This window comes from Geotrypetes seraphini, chromosome 11 (assembly GCF_902459505.1).
Source record: "Geotrypetes seraphini chromosome 11, aGeoSer1.1, whole genome shotgun sequence".
NCBI lineage: Eukaryota > Metazoa > Chordata > Amphibia > Gymnophiona > Dermophiidae > Geotrypetes > Geotrypetes seraphini.
Genome location: NC_047094.1, coordinates 138,939,855 through 138,953,637, shown reverse-complemented (window position 1 = coordinate 138,953,637; position 13,783 = coordinate 138,939,855). Strand labels below are relative to the sequence as shown.

At 38.5% G+C, this 13,783-nt stretch overlaps 1 protein-coding gene across 1 annotated transcript in view; it reads right to left on the bottom strand.

The window, feature by feature from the left end:
• Positions 1 to 5,069: 5,069 nt before the first annotated feature.
• Positions 5,070 to 13,783, bottom strand: part of LOC117368898 (protein MTSS 2-like) — a 157,311-nt gene continuing 148,597 nt past the window's right edge. The window contains exon 13 of the mRNA XM_033962642.1: positions 5,070 to 7,203. Coding sequence (XP_033818533.1) covers positions 6,455 to 7,203 — 749 coding nt within the window. The 3' untranslated portion in view covers positions 5,070 to 6,454. The remainder of the gene's footprint in view (positions 7,204 to 13,783) is intronic.

Below are 13,783 nucleotides of genomic sequence, written 5' to 3'. Positions count from 1 at the left end.
AATGCCCCCTCTGTACTGCAAGAAATCTTTCCATCTTATACATATGGCATACTGAGTTCCACCAAAAACTACAATTCAGTCTAGAACAGTCTTTCCAATTAGTCGTTATTTGCTGAATTCCCACACCAGTAAGAATCATCAGTAATTTATTGTTTGCTGCAGATATTTGGCATTTAGCCCTCATGCACATTCCAAAAACCACTGTGTCATAGGACAATGCCACATGACTCTCCATCATTAGGTTAACTTGATCCCAGATTGATATCCAAAATGCCTGAATACATGGACAATAAAATTGCTCTTTGATATTGGATTAGAACCCTTATTGTTAGCTATTCAACAAGCAAAGGGGATATTAGGTATTCCTTATTCTGATATGGAATATAAGATTTCAGCATATGCAGATAATATTCTGCTTTATTTGAGAAATCCAGAGACTACCATTCCTTGTTTGTTGGAATTGATTGATACATTTGGTAAATTTTCAGGTTATAAAATTAATTGGAGTAAATCAGAAATTTTACCTCTAAATGTCTATGGTTTGAAAGGATTATTCGATCCTTTTCCATTCATATGGAAAGAAGATGGATTTAAATATTTAGGTATTCAAATTAAAAATACTGTTGATGACACAGTGAAAGAAAATGAAAAATTTTTACTGAAAAGAGTTACAGAGTTATGTGAGCAATGGAATCCTTTACATCTTTCTTGGTGGGGGAGAGTTCAAACTATTAAAATGATGATTTTGCCTGTGGTTTGTTATCAAATGAGTACGATACCAAATTTTTTTTCAAGGGTCCTTTTATGAAAAGCTTAATGGTATTCTTACGAAATTTATTTGGTTTGGTAAAATGCCTAGAATTGCTTTAGTATCCTTGCAAAAGCCAATTGAGGAGGGCGGGGTAAATTTTCCAAATTTTTATAGGTACCATCAAGCCTATATTTTACGTCAGGGTATGTATTGGATCCTCCCAGAACTCATAGATAATGCACCAGATTGGTTGTATTTAGAATGGCGCCTCTTGTTTCCTTTGAATTTAGTTCATGTACCAAGTATTAACATGCCTAGGAGATATAAGGAAAACAAAATTTTAATGGATACTTGGAAAACATTGAGATACATTAGCAATTTAACACCTATTCCAATTAATAAATCAACTAATCAATCCTTATGGATAAACTCCAAGATTAAAATAGGCGAATGCCAAGTCCTTTGGAAGAACTGGATTATTGCAGGCATTCGAACTCTGAATGATGTTATTTCAGATGGTAAACTGCTTGAATTTTCACAATTGCAACATAGATTTGGTCTTAATAAGTCACAAAGTTTTAAATGGTTGCAACTGAAGCAGGCTATTCAGGTGGGGTTCCCTGAATGGAAAAGTCTTAACAATCAATATAGTATGGAGTTCCTATGCTTCCAAGCAGACTTCCTAGGACATCAAGCCGCATTGTGGTATAAATTATTATCTGGATATTTGAATAAAAAACCAAATTGTGGTCTCAGAGACAGTTGGAGCATTGAGATTAAGCATCAGATTTCTGCATCTCAATGGTCACGAATTTGGTCTTGGAGGATAAGATGTACAGTGTCAACATCTATGAGGCAAACTTGGTTCTTTTTGTTGCATAGAGCGTTTTGGATCCCTGTTCGTTTACAAAAATTAGATAGCTCTAAGTCCAATAAATGCTGGCACTGTAATATGGACAAATAAAAAACCCTAAATGGATAATAGCCAATAATATCCGAAAAGTAATAAGAATAATACAAAATTGGCTAACACACCTGGTCCTTGGGGAGAAAAAGTGAAAACTTTTGGATTTTCCATCTCAAATCCTATCCTCCGATGGGACTAAATGAGAATGTGGACAGATGTTTCATGATGTGATGGTACTGGTGGCCATGGCATACATGGTCATTTTCATTCATTTTTATCTCTTTCATTTTTTTCCATAGATACATTTTTTCGCATCATTATTTTCATTTTTCTCATATTTTTTATACATATTTCTTTTACACACTTATTTTCATTCTTTATATTCCCATATTTTTCCACACTTTTGTTTGTTTTTTTTGTATGTTGCCACGTCATGGCGTTATTACGTCATCACGTCGGCACGTTTCTTTGGGCGTTGGCCATGCAGGGTCTCCTGGGCGTCTTTAAAGCTTGAAGCCACCATGTTTTACTTTTCGGTCCTAGCGTCTTTGATTGCAGTACACTTGGGAACCAGGGGATTTTTTCCTACCGACAGACTTAGCAGTCTATGTCGGTTCTTCACCAACTTACTTAGTTTTTCAAATCAATCTCTGCTCCTGACGAAGTGGCGAAACGGAGCTCTGTCGAGTGGTGATTCGTAGAGTGGTGACAATCATTAGTGACTCTTTAAGTTGTGATATGTTCGGATACTTTTGATTGGGCTCTATCCGAGCCGTTGTGTGTGTGTGTGTATATGTGTGAGTGTTTAACATTAGGCAGCTACGTATTTATTATTTATCATTTTTGCTGGGTGCGTACGTGTGTGTGTTTGTGGTGCTTACAACTTATGGTTAGTGAGAAATTGCACTTGCACTTTAATTGATAAGACCTTAATAACGGATGGTTAGGGGGGACCTGTATTTGCACCTTATATTTATAGTGTTCTTCATGGTGCTACAGGCTGCATTTGCACTTTATGTCTCATTCTTGCCATATATTTTGCATTTCATGAAGCATCTTGCACCTTGTGTTTTCTTCATATTTATTGATTAAGTATTTATTCATTTATGGTGCTATAGGTTGCATCTGCACTTTATGTCTTATTCTTGCCACACATTTGGTACTTTATGAAGCACCTTGCATTTTATATTTTCTTTATGATTATTTATTAAGTATTTATTTATTTCTCTCATTTGCACTTTACACACAGACACTGTTATATTTTATATGTATATTTATAGTATTTATTCTACCCATCATATTTATTGTTGTATGCATTTTGAAAAATTTTTTTATTCACAAGGTGTGTTTTCAGGGAAAGTATGTATGTGTTGCCCATTCCTTGGTGCAAAAAAGTCTATTTGGTTTTGGGAGGATGTGGAATCTTTCTTAGGCACACATGGACTATATGATGTATGAGGCTATTCTCATTTAGACTGCGGTCTGGTGCTGGTCACCTTTTGAGATATTGCCTGAGCCAGAGGTCCACATTCATTCACTTATGAAGGGCTCATACTGATGTCCATTATTTATTATCTTGTAGATTTGCCCCATCCCCCTTAGACTTTCTCCCCAAGGACCAGGTGTGTTAGCCAATTTTGTATTATTCTTATTACTGTAATATGGAACCAGGGACACTAGATCATTTACTTTATTATTGTCCCTATATCAAGTTATTTTGGAATTCAATTTGGACTCAAGTAAATTCTTTATTGGAAAACCATGTTGTGCTTTCCTATGATACTGTTTATTTGGAATGGTTATGAGAAAAAAGAGTCAATTATCACACAACAACAAACTTTTATTAATTATGACGGGTTGCCATTCAACATATTACCAATAATTGGAAAAATCACAAAAATCTTAATTACACATTCTGGTGGACTTCGTTATGCCATATTTTTAAGATGGAAAGAGCAATAGCGTTACAAAAAGGGAATATAATAACTTTGCAAAGATTTGGGGGGCCATTGGCAAAGTATTGTGATGAATAGATATCAACTGATATTTTCCTTTTCTTTTCTTTTTTAGAATTATCTAGCACACTCAAGGGGGAGGGTGGATTTGGGGTGAAATTTAATATGCTATGTTTATAATATATTACATAATATAATATAATGTTTTCTGGTTGAGAATTTGATGAAGGGTGGGTGGGTGGGGGTTTATTATACTATTAGATTTTATGTGTTAGATATTGGAATTAATGTACGATACATTTTTGTGCACTTGTTGTTTGATTTAAAAATGAATAAAGATATTATTTTTAAAAAAAGACCTAATTTCTCAAAAAATCTCCATAAAACATGACTGCAGTGCCATAAAGAACTTGGGCTTGTGAATAAGCTGACAACCAAGGGTTACTTCCTCATAACTTGTATTTCTCTTTGAGCAGATTACTTGCACTTTTTGAATTCATATGGTGGGCTATTTAGTTTTTTTTGCACTGTTGACATTCTCTACTATTCTCATTTTGCTACTTTGGCAAATATGCATATAAATTAATCAGGCACATCCTTTTAGCTGCCAAATTGTAAGTGTTGAAAACAGGTCTCACTATTTGTTTCTCTATACTAGTGTTATACCTCTAGGATATTGGGCTCTGGATTCAAATCTAACTGCGTCCCTCTTACAACTAATCTAGTTCCTACTCCTGGATATACTGTAGATATGCTGCATAGGAAGAGACTTCTCTGTTCAAAGAAAAGCTGGCCAGTGGAGCCACACAGGTCACACCTAAAGGTTATCCAGCATCAGATAAACAAAAACCACCTTTTGTAATCATTTTTATACAATTGCTTTTTATTTCTGAGGTAAGTCAGCATTTCATACATAATGACATTTATGATTTGAATTATTTTTTACTGTTACATAATTAATTATTCCTTAATGTGGCATAAAAAACATCTGTAAAGTCAAATATTTCAACTGTAACCCTTCAAGAACATAGAACTGTTTCAGAAATTGTGTATTTTGTAAAAATTTACAAGGCAAAGAGAAAGTATAATTCTAAGCTGACAAATTTCTTAGATTCATACTTTCAAGATCATTGCAGAGAAATAGTAATGCTTTTTATAGATGGAATTAGTCTGATGTCCCTGAGCTCCAGTGGATTTGCTTATCAGTGGTCTAAGTGGTGACCAGCTTCAAAGAGCTGACATTGGCTTAACCTGTCCACTGCTAGTATAAATTAAGCATTCATATCTGTACCAAAAGTGAAGGTGTAGGCAACAAATATAACCAGATTCATTCAGATATTGACACATGCTTATGTCCTCTGGGCATATATATATATAATCAGATATCATAGGAAAAATACAGTAATCTAAAATATATACATGTATAGATATATGTATAGTATGTGGTATAATGCTCCACCAAAAGAACCAAAACCCACATGGCAGCAACAGAACAAAAGGAACAGGGTGACAAGATGGAAGGCATCCAGGTTCAAAAGGTCATCCTTTATTTGGGTAAAAGGAAATCAGTCTCCAATCCTCACAGATTTGGGGACTTTGTCCTTTTGAGTAAAAGGAAATCTCCAGTCCTCGCAGATAATCAAATTATTGAACATGGTTGCTTTCAATCAATTTGTTCTAGTGGTACACTACTAGATATAATTCAATGTGCTGGAAAATAAAACAGGATAAACATCTATTTTGTGACAAAGAAGAATCAAATGTTATACAAAATAATAAAATGATCTGTTTTAAACATTAGAGACAAAAAGCAGACAGTAACTAAAATATGTGAATGAAGAGCTTTTCAGCATTTTTAGGCTAAATTTTGGGGATGGTGTTGTCCAACCCATATCCACTTATATTGTTTGTCTCTAGTTTAAATCAAATTTAGGCACAAGACTGGGAAATATTACAACAAACTTAAGGATGAATATTCATATTCTCCTCTTATGTAAGGTTATATTAACAGTGGTAGGAAGCAACAATAAATCCATAATTGAAGAGTACTTTTCCAAAACTCACTTTGTCCATCAGCAGCAGTTTTGAGAAAGATAAGTAATGGCTTTTGGACTGAATGAATTTTGCATAGAGTATTCAACAAAGTCATTAAATATCATGGACTTAGTGAGTTTTGGAACAGGAATTAGATACAGTAAATGAATGAAAATCAATCACATAACTCAAAGAGCTCAACTGCTCCTTTCACCTTTAGAGGGGGAACTTAGACCATTTGGAAATGAAGGGTGGTACAGATATTTTGATAGTACAAGAGTATGAATTTTGCTATTTAAAATGACATAATAGTGTTTTCTATTGTGCTATGTAACTTAGTGCAATTGTACATAAACTTAAAGGGTATTTATACAATTATTCACTTAAAAGTAACCGTACACCACCAAAACCCTATAGTTTTAATGCTGGTTATTACAAGGATGAAAATCAAAGAAAAATATTGTGAAACTTACATTAATATATACAAATATCTGAATATTTTAAAGCATATTTAAAAAAGATTCTACTAGATTTTAAATAAACTTGCAATTCAACAACTTAGATGTACAGAGGTTACAAACCCAAAGTGTCATTATCTATTACATACTATTAAATTAAAAGCTCAAGTTTTTACTTGCTAAAAACAGAAACTGTACTAGTTGAATACATTTGTTGAGAAGCCATTTTGAGTATTAGAATAGCAAGCTAATTGTGCGTTTTAAATGCACAGAAAATAAAATCAAGCTTCCTAAACACCAGGCAACATAATGCAATCTAAAACTTGACTATTTGTCAAGATCCCTCCACCTAATTAATTTTAGGGGCAGACCTATCATTACTTACAGTCTTTCTTAGTTTCACTCCACGCCTGATCAGTTTTAGCATATTGTCTTCAGTTGGAGTTAGGGCACATGTCTGAAGGCCATAGGTCCCCAAACAGGACTCTGTGTTTTCCACTCTCTGAAAATCATAAGGAATAGTCTGTTGTTCTGACCTAGGATCTGCTACACTATTTATAGTTGAAGTATTTAGGCTATTTGTTATTATTGTTTGTGAACTAGGGAATGACTGATACATATTCCTATAATAAGAATAGGGTTGATTAGGCATTACTGCACAGTACGGTGTGTGAATTGCACTGAGACTTTGGGATGACGCATAAAGGCAGGATTTCATTTGAGAAAGATCAGATCTAGCATCCTGCATATTTACAAATTCTTCACTGTTAGTTCGCCCACTAAAGATCCCTGAGGAATGGTTGAAGTAGTTTGGTACCACTGGTGTCTTTATAGGAACAGGAATGCTGCTTATTGTGCCACGCCTGAGGGGAGGTTTACCCGATGGCTTTCTCTTAATGGTTGCCACATAGGGTGACCTAATGATTGAATCAGGGTCAGCAAGAAGATTCACTGTAGAGGCAGGTCTCTTAGTCTTGAACATTCTCCTATAATTCTGACTGATATCGCTGTTCCTGGGGATTGTGGAAGATTTGTCAAAGTCTAGCTGATCTGTTTCTTCTTGATCTTCATGCAATGAGATGTAATCATAGTCTGAAACTAAAAATTGGATGGTTAAAGACAATGGTTACTCTACTACAGCAGCTATACATTTTCTTTTGAGAAATTCAAAATTATTCAAGCATATGTTTTATCACTATGAAACATACTTTAGGTCTCAAAAACAAACAAAAAAAAAAACTGCACTCAACTTCACTCTTCAAAATACATCTAGATTACTATGTTCCGCTAGAAAGTATTATTGAATGGACACATCTTTTAAAATAAAAATTACTACGATTACCCACAGAAGCCCATATGATGTTTAAAATGAGCTACAAAGGATATTTGAAATTCTGTATGGTCTGGCTGTCTCATGTAACTACAGCAAGCCCTCTTGAAAACAAATAACACAATGGGGTGGTTAACGGCACAAGAACGGCCCAAACTCCCACCGCAATGGACCAGGTACCACAAAAGTCAACTATGTAGAACCAATTCCCAGATTTCCAAGAGTTAAAATGGTAAAGTTTATTAATGTAAAATACAAATACAATAATCACAGAATAATAAAAGCCAAAGCACTCTACCGAGAAATAAAATCCTGCTGTAGTCAGATGGCCAGACCCATGTCCGTACCATGCATGTGTGACTGACTTCCTGCCCGTCAGCTCATGGGCCATCAGTTCTTAGTCTTCTGCAGAACTAAGTAGTGGTGTTTTTGGAGTGTCTCCAACATGTGCAATTTTTAAAGTAATTTTTGTCTTCCCAACCTTTTTCCTCTCTTATTTTCTTTCCTTAATTTAATTTGTTTTCTTTACATTTTTTTTTTTTGATTTTGCATTTTGGGCTCCTCTCAGCCTCTTTGCGGGCAGGCTGCACTGATCAAATTTTAAGTTCCCTTTTACTCAATCCCCACCACAACCGAGTCCTTCAATCTGACTGTCCATCGATGTCCAATCCTTCTAGTGGTTTTGAAAAGTGTTCTTTGTGTAACAGGGCCATCTCCATCACTGACCCGCACAGTTTGTACCTTTAGTGTCTTGGTCCTGGGCACCGGCTCGACTCTCGTCTCCACTGTGTTACCCTTCAAAAGCATTCTATGAAGGCTTGACTTTTACAGCAGGAGAAACTCAGCACCCAACATCCTGCTCGGTGTCAGCTCTGAAGGTACTATCTACCTCTCCTCCTAAGAATGCTAAGGAGCATACCCACTCTTCTCCCTTTATTCATACACTGGCATCTTCTTAAGCATCAAGTCAATGCATACCAAAAGCCTACACAAGAAGTCAAGGTCTCCTTCACTGCAGTTATTGTCTCCTCAGAGGCATGCCTCTTCATTGAAGTCACCAACGCCTCGACACACTACACCACTGACAGCATCAGCTGTCCTGACAACATCTACGGTACCAATGCAACCTTTGCAGGAACAATTTCAAGAGTTACTTCAAAGGGAGCTGGCACTTGCGTTGCAGACACAACCAGTCCTGGTACCTACTTAGGTTCCATCAGTACCATCATAGCCCAAGCATCATTCCATCAGGATACCGACATGAGTTCTTCCAGGTACTGAATCCACAGGTCTTCACATCAACACCGATCTAATCAAAAGACCACTGCTCTGAGGAAGTATCTTTAGGATACTAGGGATTCCCAATTCTGATATAATTATGTTCTCAAATTATTATTATATCCCCCAAAAGAAAAAAGTTCCAGTAGAAGGGGGTTTGGATCAAATGAGTATGGTAGACTTTGATTTGACAAAATTTTTGGAAGATACCCAGGCTTGACAATATAATTTGCTTCTGCAAAAACATGTTGCCACGACAAACCATTACAGTGCATCAGATGTCTCCCAGGGCATGTGACTTACACAGTACATGTTACTCCATTTGCCTATCTTCATCTCAGGGATCCCCAACACTCTTTTTTTTCCCCCGATTCTTTATTATTTTTCAAATCTTACAATAACTGTAACAATAAATACAACATTTTTTACTTCAATATCACACTTAATATTCTATTAATTTTATCTGTTTCAAAATTATTTCCCCCTTTCCTCCTAAACAATCACAATGGTCTCAGGCCACAGATCCGCTCTCCCACCAACTCAAATTCACCTCACTTTTTCATTAATCTCTGCAGCGGTGGCTTCTCTCATCCAACATCTCCAAGGGCCTACATTGTCATTTGCCCCCACCCCACCCCCGGCATCAGATGTTAAACGTTACAATTCATTACTAAAAAAAGCCAGGAAGAACTTCTTCGGAGATAAAATCTCCAGCTCCAACAACCAGATCAGTGCGTTGTTTAACATTTGGTGCTCCTTAACTACAAGAAAGGACCCATCCTTGCTCCCCTCGTCGCTATCAGCGGATGCCCTTGCAAAATTCTTCAATGAAAAGGCTACCACCCTAAGATGCTCCTTCCCGCCTACAGTCTCCTACAACTCCCTAATCTCTACCGACCTCAACCCTTCCCTACTTGTCTCCAATCCCATTCCAGCCGACAGATCCTGGACCGTTTTTGAGCTTGTTTCCGAATTGCAAGTCTCCAAACTCTGCCTCAAACTAAAATCTTGCAAGTGTACCTTGGACCCTTTTCCCCTCCTACCTATTCGAGAATATCTCTACACAGGCCATCGCTTCCCTCACCAAACTTATAAACGCTGCTTTAACATCGGGCCTTTTCTCCTCCGAAATGGGACATATTGCACTAACCCCTCTACTGAAAAAGACCGACCTTGATCCCTCTATTCCCTCCAATTACCGTCCAATAGCAAACATCCCTCTCCTAACCAAGATGTTAGAATCCATCATATCCACTCAACTCTCATCCTACCTAGAAAGATTCTCTATTCTCCTACCCTACCAATTCGGCTTCAGACCCAACTTCAGCACCGAATCCCTATTAACCTCACTAATCTCTAAGGTACAACAACTTCATTCTCGCAACAAATTCGCTGTACTTCTACAATTCGACCTCTCCACAGCTTTCGACGTCGTCCATCATGATATCTTAATCTTCCAACTCTCTGAAATAGGCATAAGTTCCATAGTCCTAGACTGGTTCTCGAAATTCCTACGCTTACGCTCCTACACCGTTAATATAAACGGTACCTCATCCCCTCTCTGGAAGCCGATATGTGGAGTCCAGCAAGGCTCACCCCTCTCTCCTATCCTTTTCAATATTTACATGTCCTCTCTGAAACTTCTTCACCTATCCCCCCTGGAAACTCTCTACACCTATGCCGACGATATCCTCATCCTCCTCGAGACCGACTCGAACCTCGCTAATCTCGCTGAGAACATATCCGCATGTATAATGAACCTCCATTCCTGGGCACATTCTGTACAAATGAAATTAAATGAGTCCAAAATAAAATTACTTTGGCTCGGCCCAATGTTAGATCATTTACCCACCTCCATCCCATTATATTCTGGCTCCACTCTTCAGCTTGAGTTTTCAAGCAAAGTCTTTGGCATCATCATAGACTCCTCTCTCTCCTTCAATGACCACCTCAACTTCTTGGTAAAAAAATGCTTCTTTAGTCTTCATATGCAGAGGAAAGTGAGATCGTACTTTCATCACTCTCACTTCATCGTCCTTGTTCAAGCCACCATCCTCTCTAGACTGGATTATTGCAACTCCATCTATTTAAGCCTAACTAAAAAAAAACTCCATAGACTTCAGCTAATCCAGAACGCCGCGGCCAAGCTTATTTTCGCAAAAGGCAAGTTCGACCATGTCTCCCCACTCCTGTCCAAACTTCACTGGCTCCCAGTTCACTCCAGAGTCCTCTTTAAATGTGCCTGTTTAGCCTTCAAGATCCTACATGGCATCCTCCCTCCCGTTATCCCACTCTTCTGGAATTCCTCTAACCCTAATTCCACCAGATCCTCCCAAAAACTGAAACTACCATTCCCCTCTACAAAAGGTATATCCCGCATAGGAAAATTAGGAACATCCCTCCCCTTTAAAACCACAGAACTCTGGAATAACCTCACATCCCCGCTCAGAGTTTCAAGTTCCCTCCAATCCTTCCGCAAACACCTGAAAACTTGGCTCTTTTCAAAAATCTAATCTAGTTCGGCCTTGAGCATGCGCAGATGCATGTTCAAGGCCCAGCAGAGGCAGGAACTTCTTCAAGCGGCACCGGCACGTCCCTATGAGCTGCGTGCCGGTGCCAAACGGGGGGTAAGTTTGAAGTTGTTCGGGCAGGGGGGCCTGTGTGAGCGGGGGAGAGCAATGCCAGTTCTCGGGGGGGGGGGGGGGCAGCGCTGCTGGCCTTGGGAGGGAACGCATCAAGCAAATTTCCCTTAGTTCCTATGGGGAAACTCGCTTTGATATACAAGTATTTTGGTTTACGAGCATGCTTCTGGAACGAATTATGCTCATAAACCAAGGTTCCACTGTACTTCAATGCGTATGACAATTTAAAATTGGGAGATGATGCTGATATAACCATCATAATTCCTTTAACCTCTCAATTATCTGTAGTCAGGTCCAGATTCTCAAAACTTTAATGCTGTCGTTTGTTAAACTGTTTGATGACGGTTTAGCCTGCATGCATTTTAGCAGCAGATTATCAAAACAGATTATCTGTCTTTAGTGAGGTTTCTAGCCGTTTCCAATGACATGCAAATGGGTTCTTTAACATTGAAATGAACCCTCTGTTGGATTCTTAAAAATTGTCAAGCCATTTTCTAAAAGTGGCAACTGGTCCAGGGGTGCAGTACAGTGACTGCACTGTTTAAACCCCAGCATGGCAGTTTCAGAGACTGCTAAAAAGACGTGTTGCTGAGATGCTCATTCTCTCCCCTTGCATCACAAAATCCCTCCCCAGCAGCGGCAGCAACATTCCCCCCAGCAGCGGGAGAGATACCTATTCTCCCGCTACCAACCACCGCCCCCAATTGCAGCAGCGAGAAGCCGATTCTGTCCCGCTGCCAACCAATACCCCCACCCCCCTTTGCAGTGGGAGATATGCCCAATCTCTCCCACCACAAAACCCCGCCCCTGCAGCAGGAGAGGTGCCCACTCTCCCACTGCCAAGCAAAACTGCCACCCAACCTCTCCTCCCCCCCACACAAACATATATGCAGTAAGAGAGATGCACACTCTCTCTCTCCTGGCTGCTATACAACACCCCCATATAGATGTCTGACCTGAAGGATGCCAATTCCCTCCACCTAGCTGGCCTGCATCTTCCAAAATGGGCCTTCCCCTCCCCGGTAACATCCTGGGATGCGCCAGGGAAGGGTCTGAGGCTCTGATTGGCCCAGGTTGCATAAGGCCGCTCCCATGGATGCACCGGGAAGGGGCCTAAGGCTCTGACTGGCCCGGATGCCCCACAGGAGGGGCATTAGGCATCTGGGCCAATCAGAGCCTTAGGCCCCTTCCTGGAGAACCAAAATATACAGATGTGGAATCAATCCACAGCAGGAATACTATTTCCTCCACAGCAATGTTTGCTACAGGCAAATGAGTAACTATACTTGCATTTTCCAAATATAAAATGATTTAGATATAAAATGTTTATACTAATATTTGCAAATTAAGATGTGAGTTCTTATATCAAATTAGTACATTATTTGTCATTTTGAAATCCTATATATTCCAGACTTTTTTTTTTAATTATGGAATTAAAATACTAAATGTTTTATTTTTATTTTTTTACATACGTGACATCCTGATAGCAACCAGTGAACTTTTGTTATCCACTTTGAACTTGTAAGTTAGATAGTAGAATACAAATGCTAGAGTTAGAATTAATACTTTCCTTAAACTGTAATACATATGTATACTCACATTTAACTCTGGAAAATCTTCCTAAAGGAAATTAATTATATTAAACTTTCACACAAATGAATGCGACTTGAGTTCCACAACAGGTTCAAACATTTCAACAGTTATCTGAAGCTCAAATGAACCAACCATTAAATCAGAATATATTTAGGGCTCCTTTTACAAAGGTGCACTAGGGCCTTAACGTGTGCAATAGCGCCCGTTAAATTCCCGTGCGTGCTAGCCACTACCGCCTCCTTTTTAGGAGGCAGATTTTCGGCTACCGCACACTATAGCGCGTGGTAATTTTGTGCATGCGCTAAAAACCATAACACACCTTTGTAAAAGGAGCCCTTAGTCAACAGTTCTAACTCATCTAAGATACTACTGTATAGGTTATATACTATAAAACTCTGAATGTTTAAAAAGAATCTAATATAACTTAAATTATTTTGTATATGTTATATTACAACAAGCAAGATATTTGTCACACGGGTGATATCTGATGGAGCCTGGCTGAGATGCTACCCAGCATTCTAGTATCTTGTGATGCCTTTAGTAGCACCATATCACACATGCGCAGGTGGCTTTTTCACTTAATGTGAGTGCGTGGGACCAACAGTCTGTTTTCCCACAGAGCAGAGAAGTTCCGTCTTGCCAGTTCTCAGTGCATTTTTCATCAGTTTTGTAGTTTTGCAAATATAGTATCACATCATATCTTATGCTATGAGTTTATTTTATTGGGCACAATAGATGGACCATACAGGTTATCTGCTGTCATATACTATGTTACTATGCTTTCAATCCTAGGACAAGCAGGCAGCATATTCTCACACGTGGGTTACATCATCCA